The 22,986-nt window shown below is 29.6% G+C and overlaps 3 protein-coding genes across 3 annotated transcripts; all 3 read right to left on the bottom strand.

The window, feature by feature from the left end:
* Window positions 1-3,437: 3,437 nt before the first annotated feature.
* LOC105790028 (casparian strip membrane protein 2) lies at window positions 3,438-6,105 on the bottom strand. Its single transcript, XM_012617412.2, has 3 exons — window positions 5,755-6,105; window positions 5,527-5,650; window positions 3,438-3,856 (listed from the first exon to the last, which is right to left on the bottom strand). The coding sequence occupies exons 1-3, from the start codon at window positions 6,042-6,044 to the stop codon at window positions 3,641-3,643; spliced, it is 630 nt and encodes a 209-aa protein (XP_012472866.1). The 5' UTR covers window positions 6,045-6,105; the 3' UTR covers window positions 3,438-3,640.
* Window positions 6,106-10,579: 4,474 nt separating this feature from the next.
* On the bottom strand, window positions 10,580-12,775 carry LOC105790031 (casparian strip membrane protein 2). The gene is made up of 3 exons (XM_052635404.1): window positions 12,457-12,775; window positions 11,701-11,824; window positions 10,580-11,021 (listed from the first exon to the last, which is right to left on the bottom strand). Exons 1-3 carry the CDS (start codon window positions 12,741-12,743, stop codon window positions 10,806-10,808), a joined length of 627 nt encoding a protein of 208 aa, XP_052491364.1. The 5' UTR covers window positions 12,744-12,775; the 3' UTR covers window positions 10,580-10,805.
* Window positions 12,776-18,076: 5,301 nt separating this feature from the next.
* LOC105790027 (casparian strip membrane protein 1) lies at window positions 18,077-20,291 on the bottom strand. The gene is made up of 3 exons (XM_012617411.2): window positions 19,957-20,291; window positions 19,155-19,278; window positions 18,077-18,486 (listed from the first exon to the last, which is right to left on the bottom strand). Exons 1-3 carry the CDS (start codon window positions 20,244-20,246, stop codon window positions 18,271-18,273), a joined length of 630 nt encoding a protein of 209 aa, XP_012472865.1. The 5' UTR covers window positions 20,247-20,291; the 3' UTR covers window positions 18,077-18,270.
* Window positions 20,292-22,986: the final 2,695 nt, after the last annotated feature.

Genomic DNA, 22,986 nt, shown 5'->3' with positions numbered 1-22,986 from the left:
ATTTTGATTTAATTATACGCGTTTAAAGAAATAAATCCATCAATCTGTTTTATATCGGATAAATATAATTATTACATATGTAATATATAAACATAACATGATGTTATATCAATAATTGTGTTAATAATTTACGAGAATTTGATTAAATCGAAATTTCATGTATAAAATTGCACAAAATCAAAATTCATGTATACGATTATACATTAAACCAAAATTCATGTATAGTTTTAAAATTTATCCTAAATTCGAACTCAAACTTTTATAATTTTAACATTTATATTTTATAACATTCAACCAAAGTGTCATTTAATATTTAAAAGAAATTTTCTTTAATATTAAAAAAAGGACGTGAGGCTATTATTTTAAAGAGGTAAGGATTGGGGCATTAACTGGGGGAGGGGATTTCCTTCCCATTCTTTTTTTCTATTGGTTAAATTCTTCTATTAGTCCCTGTAGTTTACAAAATTTATGAGTTTAATCCTTATACTTTAATTAGTTATTTTTAGTCTTTGTATTTTTCAAACTTTCAAATTTTAGTCCTCACGAAACAATAACTGCTACATTTTTAACGTCGTGGGTAAAATCAAAGTACAAATATGAGTACATGTCTAAGTAACTACAAAGTGTAAAATCAAACTAATACAACACAAACAAACTAAGAATCCAGAACAAATTAAAACTGTCTAATTGAAATAAAACTCACACATGGCAACAAAACATTGTAGGATTCGGAGATCCACATATATAATTACACACAATGGATCTCGAACCTAGGTACTCATTTACCCGCATTTACCAACTATGCGAATGGATGGTTTCATATAATGTGTTGGATCAGTTAGACCATAAATTCTCAGTCCAAGCAATTTAGCTATCCTATTCAATATGATTTTAAATTGTAATGTAATTTTTTATAGAAATCCCTAAGGATGATTGAATTGGTTGGATCAGGAACTGATTGAGGTATCGACCCGAGGAATGGCCTTGAACCATTAGACAGTGAACTGATACGAACCGGTTGAAGTGATTGAACCAAAATTTTTTATTTTTAAATTTTTAATAAATTTTAATCGAATCAATGAGACCAATGTCCTAACCAATTTGACCACCAGTTCAATTTAAAAAACGTTAGAAATCCCCCATTTCTTTTAAATTTTAAAAACACTTTTTTTGCCATAGAAGATAATTTATTTACCATTTAGAATAAAAAAATATATTATGCTATCATGTTATATTATTGAGAAAGACAATCACGAACTTGAATTGTAAATATATATATATATATATATATATAAAGGACAGATTTCCATCCCATTCTCTTTTTCTATTGGTTAAATTCTATTGGGGGTATTGAGGTATTAAGTGGGGGAGGGGATTTTCATCCCATTCTTTTTTTATTGGTTAAATTCTATTATTAGTCCCTATATTTTACAAAAGTTGTAGAACTAATCATTTTATTCCCATACTTCAACTTTTCTATGTATTTAAGTGTTGTCGCCTTAACTTGCACTACTTTTCTAGCATACACATGCGAAGATATATATATATATATTGCTCAAAGATCTCAGTTTATGGAAGATGGAGCAGTTGTATTCTTGGTCCTATGTGGGCTGAGATAATACAAGCATAACTCATTCTACACTTGATTAGTCTCTATCAGTCCTCAAATATACAACAATATATTCATGTAAGTGATAGAGACCAATCAAGTGTAGAAAGAGAGTTATAAACATATATTTTCCCATGTCATGCTAATGATTTATTCATTTGTAGTATCTCAGCCTACATAGGACCAACAACACACCTGCTCCATCTTCCATAAACTCAGATCTTTGAGCTATATATATATTCGCATGTGTATGCTAGAAAATAGTGCAAGCTAACATCACCATGGCAACAACTCCTACATACATAGAAAAGTTGCAATATGGGAATAGAAAATGTTATTTTGCTATTAGTCCCTAAATTTTATGAAAATTGCGGATTTAGTCTTTATACTAAAATTTAGTCTAGTCGCCTTTTTTTAAAAGCAATCCATTCCGTAAAATCAATAACTTATTTTATGGACTCTTCCCACCACATCACCCATGGTCCTTTTTTAATTTATTTAATGACATTTCAACAATATTTTTCTTGTCATTGACGCATAATTTTGGTAGTTTTTTTTTATCCCAGACCCTGAATCTCGAACCTTGAATATTGAACCCTAAATCTTAAACCTCGAATCATGGTTCAAGGTTTAGGTTTGGGATTTCGGGTTCGAGTCCGAGTTCAATATAAAAAAAATACCAAAATTATATGTCAATGACATGGAAAAAATTGTTGAAATGTCATTAAACAATTGAAATTAGACCATGGATGATGTATTGGAAGGGACATAAAATAAATTTTCCCTAAAATAATGTTTTATTTGATTTCATAATTTTATTAAGGCTTTTAAATAGCATTATTTGATTGTATTTTAATTTTATTACGATTTAATTAACTCTTTTTTCTTTATATTTTTGTGTCATAACTCTGAAATTTTCTTTTTGCATATGTAAACATTGCAAGACGAATGAAACAAATTTTGAATGCTTGGATTGGATTTTAAAATCAAATTATTCCTTTTTATACATTATATGCACACGTGGCTGTCAACTGTGCTTCCACAGTCTGCTCCTTATTTGTTAAAACCCTACCTATTAGATATGTCTAAAATAAATCCGTACAGACTCTAATAATAAAAATTCAATCCACTAAATTTTTAAAATTTAAATTATTCTGATTACATTCTTAAACCATCGAGATTACGCCAATTAGGTCCTTTTGTTATTAAAATCATTAATTTAATTGATAAATAACGCGTCAGATCTTACGTGATATAATTTAAAATAAAAATTTTAAGAAAAAAATGAAGGGATATTTAAAAAATATTAATTTTGACGTTTTCGAAGTTATTACAAAATTTTTATTATTCATTCTTTCCCTTTTTAGTTTAACTTTATTCTTAGTTTTTCTTTCTAAAAGTAACGTTAGTTACATGTCATTTAACAATTGAATTAATAGTTTAGATAATAAAATGACCTGATTAATATAACATCGATAGTTTAATGATGTAATTATAATGTCCAGAGGCGAAACTGGGGGCTGGCAGGGGCACGACCCCCCCTAAAATGGAAAATTATTGTTTTGACCATTTGGAAAATTTTAAATTAGTAAAGGTAAAATTGCACTTTGATCCCCTAAAATTATGAAAATTTAATTTAATCTTTTAAAAATTATAAAGATATACAGACTATTAAAAATTAAAATTTCATTTCAGCCCCTCTAAAAAGATTTTCTGACTTCGCCCCTGATAACGTCTTGAAGTTCAGAAACTAATTTAAAATAAAAATCGTAATTTAAGGATTTGTATTACGATTCACTCAAATTCAATCCATCCATTGAAACATTAATATACAATCAACCATGGGAAGTTGGAACATTGAATAACACATTTATATGTATACAATGAAAGTAACACAACATTTTACATTAAAAAATTACAACATAAAATCACTTACCAAAAGCAAATGAAATCATTCAAATGCTTTCCTTTTTTCTTTCTTTTTTTTCCACACTTCAATAATAAAACAAGGAATTTTTTAATTTTTATTTCTCAATTTCTTTTAAGAGCAAAAGCTGAAAGTATAATTATAGTCATCAAGAGTGTGCCAGCTAGGAGAGAACCCACCATTGCTCCACTTGTACTTGAACAAAAATCACCAAATTGTTGACAAAAAGGAAGCCAATTGGTGTTTGGGTTCCCATAATGAGCCAAATACACAATTGGTGCAACAGCTGAAGCTGAAGCTAGAGTTAAACCTGTCATTGCCTGCAATAATTCAGTTCGAAATCATAAAATAATCATCATAATGTGTACATTATATCGTAGGGACGAAGTCAGAAAATTATTTTAGGGATTAGAAATGAATTATAAATTATTGAAGGAGTCAAAATGTAATTTTACTCTTTAATTCCGTCCATATTATACCAAGTAATTAAATGTTATTAAGATTTGGGTGCGAACATAGAAGTTGAAAAATCAAAACTACTTGACAATCTTAGGTTAATCAAAATTCAGTTAATTTGGCATGACAAGTGTCAGCTTGATATACCGAGAAATTAAGTGCGGGAAAAATAAGTATTGAATTTAAGTTATAAAATATATTTGATTTATTACTTAAAATTAATTATGAAATATAATTAAATTATTTGATAAATATAAATTTTAAGTTATAAAAAAATTATACTCTACATCTTATATTTTTAAACATTTCACCCGATTCACGTAGCTCTTGTCTACTTATAATTTTCTATACTTTTTTATATAGATTGTTCTTATTTTAGATTATCAAACATGTGTGAAAAATTAAATCACTGAAAATATTAATTTTCAATTGATTTAATTTTTTTCAACGGTTTATACACTCAAATAACCCGTAAACTTTAATTGTTACTAAGATAAGCCTTTAATTTTTAATTTGTATGTGAATGAGCCCCTAACTTTTACTTTATACCTAAATAGCACTCCTAAAACGAATCAATATTTTATTTTGAAATAAGGGCTAATTTAAATACAAATCAAACTATATAGGAGCTTAATTAATAAAAGTAAACTAGTTGGAGGACTCTTTTAATAGTTTAGCTTGTTGAGCTTTAGTTCAGTTGCTATTGCAACAACGAAGAAAACGTGAGTTCGAGCATGCTAAAACATGTACTTTCATCTTATTTAAGGGTAGAAAGAGGTTAATGATTGAATAAGAATATTAATAACAAATATTAAAATAAGGCATAACGATAAATTTAGCCCTCAACGTTTACATCTTTTGTCAATTTGGCTATTTCTTTTTTAGCTAAATTTAACCATTAACCTTTCAAAAACAGTCAAATCATTTCTTCAACAGAAATGCTAACTAAAACATAATTTTTTTAACAATGTTGATGTGACAACCTGTGTGGCAATCCATGTGTACTTCATATTGATATGCCGAGTCAACAAATAATTTAAAAAAAGTTAGCATGAAGTACATGTGGATTACGGGCTGCAATGCTAAAAGAATTAATATTTTAGTCAATATTTTCATTAAAAACAACAATTTGACCATTTTCAAAAGGTTGGGAATCAAATTTAGCTAAAAAAAATAAAAGCCAAATTGACAAAAGATACAAATTTTAAGGGCTAAATTTATCATTATATCAAAAAAATATATTAAGATATTCAGGGATAGAGATGTCCATAGTTGTCGGGCTGAACAAAAACTTTAATTTAAACTTTTTTTCAAATTCGAGATCAAGTTCAGCTTGCCCAAAAATCCATATTGCTATTTAAAAATAATAAAATATATACTTTTTATACTAATATTTATATATTTTTATAATTAAATAAGAATATTTTAAAAAGGCATTTCATTTGTCACCCAAAATAGACCGGACTTATAGGTCGGACAGACCACCCTTCTTATGAACAACTCTATTAAGAGATAGTTAGTGAGGTGAATTTACAGTATCAAAGATGACAAGGAGGATCCTCGGAGCTTTTGCAAGTGGACGAACGATGCAAATTGTAGAGAATGGCAATGAAAGGAAAAGATAGCCAGTAACTATGCCATTGGCCACCATGAAAAACCTGTAAAATTAAGCCAATACATATACATACATATATACATATATATGTTTAATTATTTGAATTCCAAAGATTTATCATATGAAAAAAAGAAGAAGAAGACGTACACGAAAGTTGGAATATCATTGAACTGAGCTTCAAACCGTAAGAACCGAGTGGTAAAAGGAGCGACAGCATCAGCATTCCCCATTGTTACGGTGGCACCGAGGGTGGCTCCGATGGTGCACAGTCTCAAAACGAAGTCGCCGATGGCGATTCCTTTTTTTGTTCCTCGATTCGGTGGTTCGAGGATGGCGATAGCTTTCGAAGTGTTTAATAATGGGGCTTTTTCTTTAGCCTCGGCCTTTGTCTCCGGCAAGTTGATTGTTGTCTCCCTCATAGTTTTATTGGTCTCCATTAGAGATTTGGTTTTTAGGAAATAAAAAGAACAATGGAAAAGATGGCTATTGAAAGATGAAAGGAGCATAGGATTTTGATGTGGAAATCACTAGTAGAATGTTGTCTTTATATAGGGATGAAATATATATGGTTAAAATATGTTTTAGTCCTTGTACTTTTATAGGATTTGAGAATTAGTCATTTATTCCTCTTTTCAATTTAAAATCTATTGTTGGTAAATTTATCATGTTTATTTTCTACCAATCATATGTCGTCACATGAAACTAGTTTAATCAAAATTTCAAATTGATAAAATTTGACAAAAATACTTATGATTTTAATGATCAAACTGAAATTTTAAATCCAAAAATAGAGGATTTAATTTTTAACTTTTTTAGCGTAAGGGTTAAATCTCAATTTTTATTAAAATATAAGGACTAACAACATATTTTAACCTATATATATCTATATGGTACTCTCAGTACTTTAGTATTTGGAGATTGGAGTTGTTGGCATGCTGATGTTAGCTTGCACCATTTCCAAAATTTTAAGGAAAATATTGGTTTTATTCTCAGAGATCTCAGTTTATGGAAGATGGAGTAGTTTCTTTTTTTCTTTGCGAGCTAAGATCATACAAATGAATAAATCAACATGACAACATGGCAAAATATATGGTTATAACTCTTTTTTATCAACATTCTAGAATTTCTAGAATTTAAATTCAAATTTCAAAAACGATATAATTAAGATAAACAATCACAAACCTTAAAAGATTAGTATTCATGTCCGTTACATAAACCGTAACGGATATGAATGGTACATTGGTTCTATTAAATTATTTGAATAATATAATCCAAGTTGTATGATTATTTCAGAATCGGATGTATTATTACCTGATAATTGGGTTTAAAGGTGTTTTTGGGCTGGGTTCAGATCGGGTCGAGTTTAAGCATGATATTAACTCAATTTATACTTGTCCAAATCTGACTCATAATATGAGCTTAAAATTTTATTTAAGCTCACCCATATTTGTAAATTACTAACCCAAACTCATTTTAAGCTCACCTATATTATTTTAATTTAATATTTAATAATTATATATTTTCATTTGTTAAAATTTTATAGAGAGGTTATCTATTTTTCTTTTCATGTTTACATTATAATATTATATATTCCTATAGATTTAGTTCTTGTCTTGCAAATTACATAAAAAACGAGTTGAGCCTTGAATGTTCAATCTTAAACCCGATTCATATTTTAAATGAGCCTAATTTTTTGGTCTAAGTTCAATTTTTGGGCTTGATATTTTTACCCAAACTCACTTAAATTTTTAACAAGACTCTAAGTTTGAGTGAGTAGCCCAACCCAGGAATATATCTAATTGAGTTAAAGAAAGTGTATAATTAAACCATCAATGTCTTTAAGTCCATTCGGTAAATATCCATGTCTACTCAATGCAGTTATACACAATTTGATTTGTGTGTTTGTAGAAGTATCATGGCTGTTTTTGTACTACGAGTCAAAATGTATTTAACCCCTTTTACTAAAAAAAAAGAGTAAATCAGTCCCTGTACATTAGATTAAAGAGCAAACTTGTCATTTCTATTAAAAAATTCATCAATTTCTACTGTTGAAAATTGGCGTGACTGATAGAATAACCAAATAGTTACACATGGCACACCACGTGCACCTCATTTTGACATACAAAGACTAACTTTTAATGATATAAATTGATGAAATTTTTAACAGAAGAATGAGATTACTTTTTGGTTAATGTATAAGGACTAATTTACTTATCTTTTAAATACAGAGGATAAAATGCAACTCGACTTATCATACAAAAACCTTCATAATACTTTTACCTCCGTGTGTTTTAAGTATTGATATCCAAATTGAAATTAAGGGTGAGTTTGGATGGGCGGTGCATTTACCTGCGGTTAGTGTAAAAACAGCGGTGGCGGTGAGATTAGATACTGCAGTGATACTGTAGCGTGAGACAAAAAGTAAGCTAAACGCACCGCACCGCCCATCCAAACCCACCCTAAGTGGACAGAAATGATGTAATTGGTAATGAAATTAACTATAAAAAAAATCATAAATATATCTAGTGTGAGTTGAATTTACGGAATCAAAGATGACAAAGAAGAGCCTTGGCTTTGTTGCAAGTGAACGAATGATGCATATTATAGAGAATGGGAATGAAAGGAAAAGATAAGAAGAAACTATGCCCAGTATAATTATAATCTATATAAGATAATCAAATGTTTATTTAATTTGGATTATGCTTAAATATAAAAACATACAGGAAAATATTGAAATCATCATACTGAACTTCGAATTGGAGGAACTGAGTGGAAAAAAGGAAGAAGTTGCTCGGCATTCCCCATTGCTACGGTGGCGCCGAGGGCGGCTCCAAGGGTGCATAGTCTCAAAATGAAATCGCCGACGGCAAACCCTTTTTTCTCTCCTCGGCTCGGGTGTTCGACGGCAACGGTGACAGCTTTCGAGGAGTTTAACAACAATGACGGATCCTTATGGGGGCCTAGGGGGTGCGGCCCCGCGAAAAAAAAAGGGGAAATTTTGATTTTTCCCTTGGAATTTTTAAAAGAATTTAATTAACCCCCGCTAAAATTTTTGGAAATTTTTTCATTTTTTTCCTTGAATTTTTTAGACAATTTCAATTAGGCTTCTTCAAATTTTTGAAACTTATCATTATACTTTTTTAAGTTTTTTGAAAATTCTCATTAGTTTCACAAAAAATTTAATTAGACCCCATTTTTTTAAAAAAAATCTCATTAAATTTCTAAATTTTTTGAAAATTTTACTAGACCCCGTCACAATGGGGCTGTTCCTTTGACACTGGCTTTTGTCTCTGGCATGTTTATTGCTGTTTCACCATTTTTGTATGTGGCCATTAGAGAGGGTATTGTATGTAGGAAATAAACAACAATGAGAAAGGGATACATATGTTTGTTGAAAATGGATAATGTTTCCTTTATATAGGGATGAAATTGAATACCGGTGGTTGATAATCTTAAATATGAGTAATATGGTATGTATATAATATATATATATATATAGTTGACTAAGAATCATTAAGAGATATCTTTGATATGTATTTGGTGCTACTTGCCATGTTAATGTTAACTTTTGCACCATTTTCAACAAATTCATGCAAGAGTTTTAAGCAAATGAAAGTTCTTATTAGTTTTGTGGAAGATGGAGTAGTTTTTATTTTTTTTGGTTATTCAACTATGAAAAGTTATAAAATGGTCACTCAATTACTTGATTTTGTCTTTTTTAGTCACCCAACTATATTGGATTTTTGAGTATTTTCATGTTCATGTTAGCTAACTAGTGACCAAAAAAGATAAAATTAAATAGTATTGGGTGGTCAAAAAAGAGGAAAAAAAAACATTGTTAGGTGACAACTAATGTAGTTTACCCTCTCTCTTTTTGATCTCTTAAGGTACTTCAGATCTTACGAATGAATAAATAAGAAGAATAACATGGAAATAAAAATGAAAGGAATGCATATAAAAAAAGTGGTATGAATGTTTGGCTGAAGTTTAGACCATACCGAGAAATTTTTTTTTAACTTGAGCCCATTTCTCCGAAGGGAAAGCTAGAAAGAAAAATGAATGTCTTGGACACAAATCTTATCATTGAGTGTTAGCCACCAGACCTTCACGAGTTAGTGCGTTGGATTTGAAAATAATGGTCATCTCTCTCTCCTGGTGAAACTTGTGAATCCACATAAAATGATACTAATCTCGAGTCAAGTGTATACAAACATGAGTCATTGTGAACCTAAGCTAATCGAGCACCAGGAGTAACCATGGACTTGATAAAACCTGAGTTGTTGCCAATTCATGGGGGTTTATTATTCTAAAAAACTCCTTTAAATTGGAAAACGACTGAATTCGACAAAGGAAAAGTGAGCGGCAAAGGGCTTTCATTCACTAGCCAGCAATCCTCAGCAACGAGGACATTGGACTCTAATTTATTAAGCCTAACCAACTCACTAAAGCATCTATAAGTCAAAAGATGATGTGTGTGCTAGGTTTAAACGCAAAAGCTATGATTCAGTAGTAATTCTTAAATTTTGAAATCAAGATAATCGAGAAGAATTAAAAATAATTATAATAATGCAATTATTATATTCCTTTATACAAATTTAAGAATATTCTCCCTTTATACAAATATATTATATTCATTAATTCGATTGACATTGGCATTGTTCATCGTGCAAGGGGACCTGCATTCGAGTGTGCTGAGGTATTTTTATCCTCCTATTTAAGGGTTGAAGAAAAATTATGGTAGTTCTGGGCTTTGTAATAATATATATTTTAACAACCTCATTATAGGTTCTAATCATATCTGCTCTTTTTGATATAATATCTAGAACTACCATAGCCCTTCCCAACTCTTAAATAGGAAGATAATGTATTTCAGCATATTCAAACCCACGTCCTCCTATACCGACAACAATACACATGTCAATCGAGCTAAGACTGAATCGAAAATAATATATATATATTTAACCATTGGAAGTTGTAACACTAATGAATCAAACATTTACATGTATAAAATGATTTTACATATTGTTAAAAGTGTATAACATTTGACATTAAAATTCCACACCAAAAAGCAAATGAAATCATTCAAATGCTTTGTTCCACAACACACACACACTTCGTAAATCAATGAAAACTAACCTCCAATAATGAAAACAACAACAACAAAAGCTTTTTCTTTTAATTTTTGGGGTGAGATTTTCTTAGTTTCGTTTAAGAGCAAAAGCTGAAAGGATAATTATAACCAAGAGGAGTGCAGCAGCTAATAGAGAACCTATCACTGCTCCACTTGCACTTTGGCAAAAATCACCAAATTGTTGACAAAAAGGAAGCCAATTCACGTCATCGTTCCCGTTATGAGCCAAATACACCATCGATGCAGATGCTGAACCTGCGGCTATGGTTAAAGCTGCCATCATCTGCAACAATCCAACAACTAATAATTATCCTTCAAACCCATAAAATAACCATCATAACAACCAAATACATTATACCCACTAATTTAATACTATTTTGTTTCGAGATGGGATTAATTTTAAAATGTTTTCGAGTTCTTTTGTCAGTCGAGCTATTAGTTTAAGCATTAAATACCTGCTTGAATCTAATGAGTAACATATTTAAAATACTGGGATCTAGAGGTGAATTTAGAAATTTTTTAAGGATAGAAATTGAGTTATGAAAATTTTGAGAGACTAAAGTGTAATTTTATCCATATCAACTTATGGTTTTATCATTTTGAAGGGATAAAATAGAAATCTTTTCATTTTTTTGAGGAAGCCAATATGAAATTTTACCAAAAAAACTTTTAATTTCATCATTTATAAAGAGACTAAAAGGCCAGTTTCCATTGAAGGCCAAAGCCCCTGTCTACTTCCTTGTACTCGTCTCCGCATGGATCAAACTATAAACACGTGGTTGGATTCAACATGTTATAGAAATTGATCCACATTAAATTCATGCAGTATGTACACGTGTTTTAAATATACTCGCATGATATCTAAACTAACGGTTAAATCGATCGAAATTATCAAATTTCTAACTGAAATAACTCTAAAAAAGTTCATATATATATATATATATAGTGTGAGTTGAATTTACTGAATCAAAGATGACAAGGAAGAGCCTTGGCTTTGTTGCAAATGGACGAATGATGCCAATTATGGAGAAAGGCAATGAAATGAAAAGATAACCAGAAACCATGCCCATTGCCATCACGAAAAACCTGTATAATTAAAATCAGTATATATATATACACACACACATATGATATATGGTTAAATATAAAATTAGATTAATAAATAAAGTTATAATGTTAAATTTAGTCCTTAACTTTAATAATATTTGGTCAATTTGACCTTTATTTTTATTTTTATTTTTTAGTTAAATTTAGTCATTAATTTTTCAAAAAGTGTCAAACCTTCTTTAATGGAATACTAACTAAAGCATTAATTTTTTTTAATGAAATTGGCGTGGCAACTCGCATTGCATTCCGCGTGCACTTCATGCTGGCATAATATTATTTATTTTATATGTCACATCAATAAATAATTTAAATTTTATAAAAATAAATTAAATTTAAAAATAATTATAAAAATTTCATAAAAATTCAAAAAATATTAGCATAAAGTACACTTAGATTGCCATGCAAAATGCTATGTTTAAAATTTTCACATTTTAGTCGGTATTTTCATTAAAAACATAGATTCAACTATTTTTCAAAAAGCTGATGATTAAATTGAATTTTTTTTAAAGTTTGAGGGTCAAATTTATCTAAAAAACAAATAACGGTCAAATTGACAAAAAAATTGTAAATGTTAACTATTTAATTTATCATTTAAGTCTTGAAAAACATACCGGAAAGTATCGAAATCATCGTACTGAGCTTCGAATTGGAGGAACTGAGTGAAAAAAGGAAGAACTTGATCAGCATTCCCCATTGCTACGGTGGCGCCAAGGGCGGCTCCAAGGGCGCATAGTCTCAAAACGAAGTCGCCGATGGCGAACCCTTTTTTCACTCCTCGGTTCGGGTGTTCGACCGTGGAGACAGCTTTCGAGGAGTTTAACAATGGGGCTGTTCCCTTAACACTGGCTTTTGTCTCTGGCATGTTGATAGCTGTTTCACCATTTTTGCCTGTCGCCATTAAAGAGAGATTGTAAAGGAAATCAAAGAGCAATATGTTTTGTTGAAAGATGAATGGGATTAAAGATGAATGTCGTGTTTATATAGAGGGATGAAATTAAATAAAAATAAAAATGTAAGGTTAAATAAATAATATAAAATATAGAGTTGACTAGGTGTAGTTAGAGATATATTTGATATTGTATTTGGTACGGTATCAATTTATTATGTAAGATTGGAGTTGTTTTGCTACTTGCACCATTTCCAACAAATCATGCAGAATTTTTCTAGGAGAGTAGAAGATGGAGTAGTTTTTTTTTTATGGTTTAAATATGTTGTTTGTCCCTGTACTTTAATAAATTTTGAGATTTAGTCATTGTACTTAAAAGGTTAGAAATTAAGTCCTCCAATTGTTTTGATTTAAGAATCACATTCCAATAATTAAAATCGTAAATATTTCCTATCAAAATTTTTCAATTTATTGACATATTGATTAAGTTAAGCTCATGTGACTGACGGAAATATATATGTTAAGTTGACAAATTGTAATGAAATTATCAACGATGATAACATTGGATTAGGATTTTAAATTGAAAATGTACATGTACGTTTAAAACTCTCATTGTAGAGTTGATTATATATATATATATATATTTTTTTATATAAAACACCATGAGTTAATTGGGCATTAATACAGTTAGATAATAATTAAAATATTATTTTTTATAAAGTAATTCATATTATTTTGAGGCTATTTTATCTCTTTACATCTTATATACATACTAAATAATGACACCCGTTGTAAGTAAAAAATTGTTTAACAAATATATTTATAAAAAAATGATATAAAAAAATAAATGAGACTTTTATTGAAATGGTAAAGATGCTTATTTCTTTATATTTTATATAACAATGTAAAACAAAAACACCCTTATTGTAACGTTTATAACTTTGTAAATGGAAAGGGATTTTGGTAATTTCACAACTGAGATGGGATTATGGTGACCGATTTCGCACCGGTTTCGACCGTATTATTCAGTGCGCACTGTTCTAGTGCTAAAACGGAACAAGCAACACTTTTTTTTTGCACTGGTGAAAATTTCGATTTTCACCAGTCGCACCGGCTAGAACATGGTGCATCTGATGCATGAATAATGTTAAAAAATATAAAACTTTTAACTATTTACTATTATACGAAAGATTTAATTGGAATATAATGACCAATAAAAAAAATATTACAAAGAAAAGTAAAGTTTAACATTTTTTTTCTCAAACATACTTTCATATTTAAAATATAATAATAAAAATCCACTGACCCAAATATCAAAGAAAAAATCCGTACTCATCCTTCAGTTTCTTTTATAAAAAATCTTATGTAATTGATGAATATTTTATATTTAAACTTTATTCAATATCATTTATTTGGTATTTGTAAATATTTTTTTTAAATGTCAATCAATTTGAAATGATACACTGAAATAGACTAGAATCGATATGTACTAATTCCAGTAGAAAAAATTGTACGTCCATTGGTACTCGATTGATGGGTAACATCAACAGAATTAAATACTTAAATAAAAATTAGATTATGGTAAATCTACAATGCAGGTTGTTCGAGTTTGTATGACCCGAATCCTGTCACTTGTTGAAGAAATAAATACAGTTGCAAAAATGGTACGGACCATGGCACACAAGTAGAATATGTATAAAACTACACTTCTTCTATTTGATATTGATTATAATAGGGTTTTTCAAATTTTAAATAGATATAGTCGAAACTCCTCTTGTAACGTTCTAGTTTTCAATATTAGTGAATTTCTCCTCTTCTGTCCGTGATTTTTTCTCGAAAGAATTTCCCCGTTCTGTTTTATTTTTCCTTTTTTCTTATTGCTTTACGATCATCATATTATCATTATCGACGTGATTTAATTGGAAGATTGATATACTGTAATCAAATTCATTTCTTATTTCCATAATTCATATTTTTTAAGCAAAAAAGTTACAGATAGAACATACAAATTACTAGAATTAATCTGTAATATCATATTACTGTAAATTTCATTCAAACTACAGTGGAAGTTGAAGAACTTCCATTATCCCTTTGCTTTTTATGCTTGTCTATAAGAGCTTAACTTAAATGAATGATTAAAGAACTGAGATTATTTATTTGAAAACACAGTGATAAGATAAAGTTAGCAGAGATCACATGAAAAATCCATCAGACAAGACTTGAGTACTAAATAACAATAATAGCAAAGAAGAAGAAAATCCCTAATAACAGATATTAAGACTAAAGCAGAAGATGAGGATGAGGAAAATGAAGTACCTTGAAGCCCTTTAGTTTAACTGGAAAGCAAGAAGATGAAAAAAGTAGAGCCTGCAAAAGAAGTATATTGATGGAGATATATATATATATATGTAGAAATATATGCTTGACTCCTCATACGCCATTCACAGATGCCATCGTTGTTCGATAGGTTCTGCGGATGGCATACAGGGAGCCAGGCACATACATGATACACACATGGATGCCAAAACATATGCATGGTTGCATGTCATGCTTGATAACAATGCATGGAACAGTGCAATATGCTATGGGATGATGCTAATGCTGATGTTAATGATCTTCACAATCTCTTCAACACGAAGCTCATATTTCTCTATACAGATATATACATATATATATATATATCTGCCATGGGGAAAGATTGAAGTATTAAGAGAAGGGTAGAAGGAAGATATTTATGGAGATCTGAAGCCATAAAACAAAGCTTGAAGGTCATAATCAAATAACAAGAGCCAAAGGGTAGTGGGTTTTTTTTTTTCCTGAAATGAACTTTTTGAGTTGGCATAAAACAAGCAAAGCAGTAGTTTTTGTAGGCAAACTTAGGGCAAAAGGCTTTATTTTTTGTAAGAGGGAAAAATGGAAGATGTGGGGTTGAAACTAATCCCTTCTTCCTTCATCTTTTGACCATTAAAGGTTAGTGTTAGAAAAATAAAATTATACCCACAAAATTAGGGTCGGAAAAAACATGTTTAAAAAACGTGTTTTACATTATGTTTTTAAGTGTTTGTCAAAAATTTGTTTAAAATAATAAAAAAATTTATATTAGTCAACTCAATAAAGACTTTCATATCAGTACAGTATTTTGTGATAGTCAGACTGTCATATTCCTTACAAATGATCAAATGTTTCATGAGAGAACAAAGCACATTGATATTCAGTATCATTTTGTATATGATATTGTTGTTCGTGATAATATATTGTTGTGAGCAAAATTAGTACTCGTGATAATTCTGCAGATTTGATGACTAAATCACTTCCTATAACCAAGTTTGAGCATTGCTTGGACTTGGTTGATGTTTATTGGTGAAGAATACCCTTTTAGAGGTTTTGTGGAAGAGGTAGAGAACTTGTTCGTTGAGAATTCGTGTATCAATGTGGAGATTATTAGAGTTTGTGTGACCCAAATCCCGTTACTTATTGAAGAAATAAATACAGTGGCAAAATAAGGGAATCTGTGTGTTCTTATTTTTCTTATTTTGCGATCATTCTATTGTCATTATCAACATTCACTATAACATAATTATTAGGAATTAATGTAAAAATCAAATATTACTCTGGTTAAAACGGTGAAGTTGAGAGATTGTGTGTTTAGTGTCTTGATTCAAATCTCATCATAAGTATATATTTTTCTGATTCTATAGAAAAAGACAAAAATACCCTTACATTCATATATATCTCTTTGTTAAAATAAATGTTTTTTTGGAAATTTAACAACTGAGTTAGGACCTGGCTATAGATGACACTAACTCGATAAAAATATAGTATAACATAGGTTAAGCACTTGACTGAGTTGGTGTCACAAGTCAATTAGACACTAACTTAGTTAGATCATGACTAAAATATCATTGTTTTACAAGATAAATTATATTATTTCGAGGGTATTTTTATCCTTTTACATCATTTATATATAAAACAAGAATGCATATTATGGTTTTGAATTTAAAACACAATGGTTTTAAATATCTTTATTTGTTTATATATCAATTTTTTATAAATATATTTTTTAAATATCTCTCTGTATAATTATTAAGAGTTTGATTGAGTTGGTATCATCCATCAACCGGGTCATAACTCAGTTGTGAAATTACCAAAAGCACATTCCTTTTATAAAGTAACAAATATTATTTTTAGTGTATTCATGTCTTTTATATTTTGATAAATTTAGCAAAATACATACACATGATGAAGATTATAAGATTTAAACCCAAAGCCACATTTGACTTTTATATCAATTTTTTTATAAATTTGTTAAATAAAATTTTCTCTCGTATTGTGGGTGTTAATTTTCTCTAAGCATTTTAATTTCGAGCTTATTGGGCCTTGTATTATTGAATTGAGGTTTTAGATTGAATTTCTTTCAATATTTGGGATTAAAACAAAATTTTGAATTTGGATCAAATTGATTTTTAGTGAAATTTGGACTAAATTGATTAGGATTAATAATTGAATTTACCCAAATTTATTTATTTTAGCTAAACCCTTAAACTTTGATGAAAAATTAATTAAACTTACAAACTCTTAAGTTGTATCAATTAATCTCTTTGATCAAGTTAATAATGATTTTCATTTCTTTAATAAGTACACAAAGTTTGGCTTAGAGCACAACTTTTATAATGAAAATTGGAAGTAGGAACATTGAATGACAGATTTACATTGTATAATGGTTAAAATATGCTCTAGGTATCTATACTTTTAGAAAATTGGAATTTATTTTCTCTATTTTTATTTTAAGAATTTGGCCCTTTTACTTTTTAGAATTCAAAATTTAGGTCTAATTGTTAACACCATTAAAATTCTTTTGTTAAATTCATCGGTGTGACATTTTGAAATAAGAAAATACTCTCTTGTTAACTATGTAACAAAAAGAATAAAATTATAATTGTTAGTGATTGTATGACCCGAATCTCGTCACTTGTTGAAGAATAAATATAGTGACAAAATGAAGGAATCTATGGGGCGAGAGGCCGAGGGTCACAAGTTGAGTCCATATAGAATTATACTTCTACAATTTGACTTTGATTAGAATAGAGTTTTTCAATCCTTAAATAGATGGAGTAAAAACTCCTCTTATATCATTCGTTTTTCAATATTAGTGAATTTCTTCTCATTTGCTCGTGATTTTTTTTTTCAAAAGGGTTTTCACGTAAAATTTGTGTGTTCTTATTTTTCTTTTCTTATTGTTTTGCGATCTTTTTACCACCATTATCAACGTTCTTTATAACAGTAATGAAAATGAATTTTAACAGAAAAAAATTAACAAAGTTAACAATTGGGCAAGAATTCAAAAATAAAAAAGCAAAGGGATAGAATTCAAATTTTTAGAGAGTAAAGGGACTTACATAGAATGAAAGTGTATTACATTCAACATTTAAAAAGAAAGTTGGGAACATAAGATTACACACCAAAAAAAGCAAAGGAAATCATTCAAATGCTTTTTTTTCATAAATCAATGGAAACTTAACTTCCATGGGAAGTGGTTTTTTCAGCTTCTTTTAAGAGCAAAAGCTGAAAGTATAACTATAAAGAAGAGGACTGCACCAGCTATTAAAGAACCTATCACTGCTCCACTTGCACTTTGGCAATAATCACCGTACTGTTGACAAATAGGAAGCCAATTGGTGTTTGGGTTCCCTGTATGAGCCACATATACAATTGCTGCAGCAGCTGAACCTGCTGCTATGGTTACACCCCCCATTATCTGTAATTAGACATCATAAAATAACGATCATAATGATGAATAGATTATACTCGGTAATTAAATATTATTGAGATTTTGGTATGAGGGTTAAATCCCTGTATTCATGTTTCGATCTTGGTTGAAAACCAGTGGCGGAACGTGGCATTAAGTTGGGAGGGTCTAATTGAAATTTTCAAAAATTTTGAAGAGCTTAATGCCAACTTTACAAATTTTTGAAGGGGTCACCTTTGGCTCCCCTCACATTAAGGAAATTTTAAATACGACAGTTAATTGCACTATATATCTTTAAATTATGACTAACATTCTAATTAAACTTTTAAAAGTATCGAATATCAATCGAGTTACTAGCTTGAGCATTAAATACTAACTCGAACTTTATGTGGAATATATTTAAAATAAATGGATCAAATTGTAAAAACGTGATTTGATAAAAGAAACTATAAGTATACATATTCTAAATATAAACCCACCTCATATTTAAATCGACAGTTAATGTCTAAATTGGCAACTAAATTTTCAGAATGACCTAATCGTTACAATGCTAAAACTTTGAAGACATAATTAGAACTTTTGAAATTTATGACCAATTTAAAATACAGACGATAATTTCAGGACATTTAATGAAATTAAACCAATTTTTTGACTACTGGTTCCCGAGTTTAACTTACACTATCAAAGATGACAAGGAAGAGCCTTGGAGCTGTTGCAAGTGGCCGAATGATGCAGACTATGGAAAATGGCAATGAAAGGAGAAGATAACCAGTAACCATGGCAAGTGAGATCACAAAATACCTACATAATTAATATATATATATATATATATATTAGATAACACATATTTATTTGAATTTGATCAAATTACGATTTTCATCCTTCAATTATGTTTAAATTTGAGAATTTATCATTATATTTTAATTTGATATAATTTGATTCCTTTTACTTTTATAATTTTTATTAACTTTTAAAAGAAAGAATAAATTTAATATTTTATTCAAATAGTTAACATATTTTGATTAAAATTTTGACGTAAAACACATAGGGATGAAGACAGGAAATTATTTTGTAAGGATTGAACATAAATTCAAACTTTGTACGAGAGCCAAAAGATTAAATCACAATTTTTTTTTATTTTAGGGATTAAAATATAATTTTATTATATATTAGTTTATAATATTTTAAAATTTTAGAGAAGCTAAAACATAAATTTTCTATTTTAAGAAAGTCAAGGTTTTTTCTATCATCATCTAAAATTTATAATTTTATATAAAATAAAAATACAAAAAATTCAAATGATGGTATACACAATCTCAAAGTTGAAAGATAAATTGAGGAAAAAAAATCTACCAAGCTCCAAAACTAACGTGGATCCAAAAAAAAAATATTAAAGGACCAAAATGTAAACAATTAACAAGTTTAAGGATTAAATGTTAATTTCCCCAAAAAATAAAATTATAGAAAAAGAAAACATACCGGAAAGCATCAAAATCATCGTATTGAGCTTCGAATTGGAGGAACTGAGTTGTAAAAGGGAGAAGTTGATCGGCGGTCCCCATTGATATAGCGGCACCGAGGGCGGCTCCAAGGGCACATAGTCTCAAAAAGAAATCACCAATGGCGATACCTCTTTTGGCTCCTCGGTTCGGTGGTTCGACGACGGCGAAAGCTTTGGAAGAGTTTAACAATGGAGCTTTTCCTTTAGTACTGGCTTTTGTCTCCGACATGTTGATTGCTATTTCACCGCTTTTCTCAGCTGTCGCCATTAGAGAGAGAGAATATATGTGTGTTTGTTTGTTGAAAAGAGAAATGGGAATTTAAGATTTTGATGAGAAAAATGGTTAGTGGAATGTTGGTTTATATAGGGGATGAAAATGGAATGGATGGTTAATGGATTAGATATATGTATATGTGTATGTACATATATTTGATTCTGCCATTTTAGGTAGTGGATTGGAGTTGTTGTTGTTGCAGTGCTGGTGTTAAACTGCTCCATTTTCAACAACTTCATTTCGAACAATGTTTTAGGAAAATATTGACCTTTTTTTTTTGCTTTAAGTACATCTCTGCTTGTGGAAGATGGAGAGTACTTGAAAGTCAGAAATTTGTCATAAATTATTAAGAGTTTAATGTGAAATTTTAAGCTATTTTACCCATCTAACACAAAAAAAATTTAATATTTACAAAAATAATTCTACTTCAAAAACATTTATCAAAATGACCTGAAATAAACCGTAGATTTGGGTTTTGGGAACCCAATGGCCGATACTACCTAGTGTTTTGACCCCATGATTACCTGATGATTGTGTCAGGCTTTAAAAAAATGATTTTTTTGAGTTTGGAAACCCAATAGCCGGCACCAGGGTTTTTTTTTTAAATCATATCATATTGATATACAAAAATACCAATATTTAATAAAAAAATTTTGGTTCTGACCATGTAATGGCCTGCACCAAATACAATTTCCAGTTCCCAAGATGTATATTTTTTTTTATTTTGGGACACTGATAGTCGATACCAGTATATTTAAAAAAAATTTAGGAGCTGGTCATGTAATGGTCGGCACCAAGTACATTTAATAAAAAAAATTTTGGTGCTAGCCAGTAGATGGCCGGCACCAGGTACAATTTTCGGTCCCTAAGGCAAATTTTTTTTTTTTTACTTTGGGACACTGATGGCTAGGACCCTAAAAAAATTAAATACACTGGTGCCAACCAACAATGTTCCAAAATTAAAAAAAAAATACATTGGGAGCCGAAAATTATACTTGGTGCTGGCCATGTAAAAAAATTTTAAATACACTAATACCGACCATTAGTGTCCCAAAGTAAAAAAAAATGTCTTGGGAACCGAAAATTGTACCTGGAGTCGGCCGGCACAAAAAAAAACATTTTAATGTCTTTGGTGCCGACCATTACATGGCCAGAACCAAAAAAAAATTATTAAATACTAGTATTTTTGTATACCAGTATGATATGATTTTTAAAAAAAAATATCCTGGTGTCCGCCATTAGGTTCCCAAACTAAAAAAAAAAAAATCATTTCTTTTAAAACCTGACACAATCATCAGGTAACCATGGGGCCAAAACACTAGGTAGTGCTAGCCATTGGGATCCCAAAAACCTAAATCTACTGTTTATTTCAGGTTATTTTGGTAAATATTTTTAAACTAATGTCATTTTTGTAAATATTAAATTTTGTGGGTTAGATAAGTAAAATAGCAGCAATTTTACCATTTTATTAATATATAATTTCATGAAAATTTAAGTGATTAAATCTCCAAGGTGCCCCTTTTGTCTTCCTCCCAAGTTGTTGACATGGTTGTTTTTTCTTTTTTTTTATAGTAGGTTAAACTATTAATAAGTTTATTAAAAGATTATAAAATGGTCCAAATAATGATTCGACGATCGGTACAGTAGATCATTACTCATAGACGAGTAGAAGAATATACTTTAAATCCAAGTCAATCTGATGGTTAATGTCAAGGATTGAAGAAGAAAGTTGTTTGGATTTTAGCTTGTAGATTTATGATGTTCAAAGTTGTTTTATGAAAAAACCTGAATTGTAGAAGAGAAGGGGAATGAGAGCTTTCGACTGATGCAATGGTGCAAGCAGAGGACATATAGTAGTGATTTTAACAGCATAGTAACTTAAATGAAAACTTTCAAATAGTTCAGCGATTATTTCTAACTTTTTGAAGTTGAATAACAAAAACATAAAGTTATTAATAATGTAGTCACTTTGAGCATATTATATTTAATTTTTCGTAACTATTTAGAAAGTAAAAGAAAATAACGATAAATATCGGTTTTATACATGAACTTTATTTTGATGTACAATTTGATACATAAACTTTAATTTTATGTAATTAACCACAATAAATAAATTTATATTGAAAGTATCTAACATCATTTTCAAAAAATACACGTGGCGATGTAATATGATGCCAAATATTGCACATCAAACTTATCTAGAATTTTACATGTTTGGATAAAAACCCTCCTATGGTATTAGTAAATTAAATTACATTTTAGGTAACATAAATTTTTCTACCAATAATATGGTCATAAACCAGATATATTAAACGTTTTTATGAACATTTTTAAATTTTCCTTAATTGATTGCTATAAAATAAAGTACAACAGCATATACATTTAGACCTGTTCATGGGCCGGGCCGGGCTGGATTCGGGCCGAGTCCGGGAAAATTTTTTGGCCTGACTCTTAGGCCCGGCCTAAAATATGGGCCTAAAATTTTGCCCAGGCCCGACCCAGGAAAAAATAATGAGCCCGGCCCGATTTTTAATAAACACAAAAAATATATATTTTAAAAATAAAAAAGTTTAAAGTATTTTAAAATTAAAAAATAAAAATAAAAAAATATATATTTATTATATTCGGGCAGGGCTCGGGCCAAAAAAATTGAGCCCGAGCCCGGCCCATTTTTTAAACGGGCCCCAATTTTTTGCCCAAGCCCATATTTCGGGCCTATATTTTTACCTAACCC

Source organism: Gossypium raimondii, chromosome 8 (assembly GCF_025698545.1).
Source record: "Gossypium raimondii isolate GPD5lz chromosome 8, ASM2569854v1, whole genome shotgun sequence".
Taxonomy (NCBI): domain Eukaryota; kingdom Viridiplantae; phylum Streptophyta; class Magnoliopsida; order Malvales; family Malvaceae; genus Gossypium; species Gossypium raimondii.
The sequence above is the reverse complement of the archived record's forward strand: the minus strand, read 5'-3'. Positions and strand labels throughout refer to the sequence as shown.

Bases quoted from the DNA above. Each gene is read 5' to 3' on its own strand.
- LOC105790028 (XM_012617412.2), bottom strand. From the start codon at position 6,044: ATGGAGACCAATAAAACTATGAGGGAGACAACAATCAACTTGCCGGAG. The intron at 5,651-5,754 runs GTACGTCTTCTT...TTAATTTTACAG, and splicing joins AATGATATTCCAACTTTCGT to GTTTTTCATGGTGGCCAATG. The intron at 3,857-5,526 runs GTAAATTCACCT...GAATTATTGCAG, and splicing joins TCCTTGTCATCTTTGATACT to GCAATGACAGGTTTAACTCT.
- LOC105790031 (XM_052635404.1), bottom strand. From the start codon at position 12,743: ATGGCGACAGGCAAAAATGGTGAAACAGCTATCAACATGCCAGAGACA. The intron at 11,825-12,456 runs GTATGTTTTTCA...TTAATTATACAG, and splicing joins GATGATTTCGATACTTTCCG to GTTTTTCGTGATGGCAATGG. The intron at 11,022-11,700 runs GTAAATTCAACT...GGATTGTTGCAG, and splicing joins TCCTTGTCATCTTTGATTCA to ATGATGGCAGCTTTAACCAT.
- LOC105790027 (XM_012617411.2), bottom strand. From the start codon at position 20,246: ATGGCGACAGCTGAGAAAAGCGGTGAAATAGCAATCAACATGTCGGAG. The intron at 19,279-19,956 runs GTATGTTTTCTT...TTAATTATGTAG, and splicing joins GATGATTTTGATGCTTTCCG to GTATTTTGTGATCTCACTTG. The intron at 18,487-19,154 runs GTAAGTTAAACT...GTCTAATTACAG, and splicing joins TCCTTGTCATCTTTGATAGT to ATAATGGGGGGTGTAACCAT.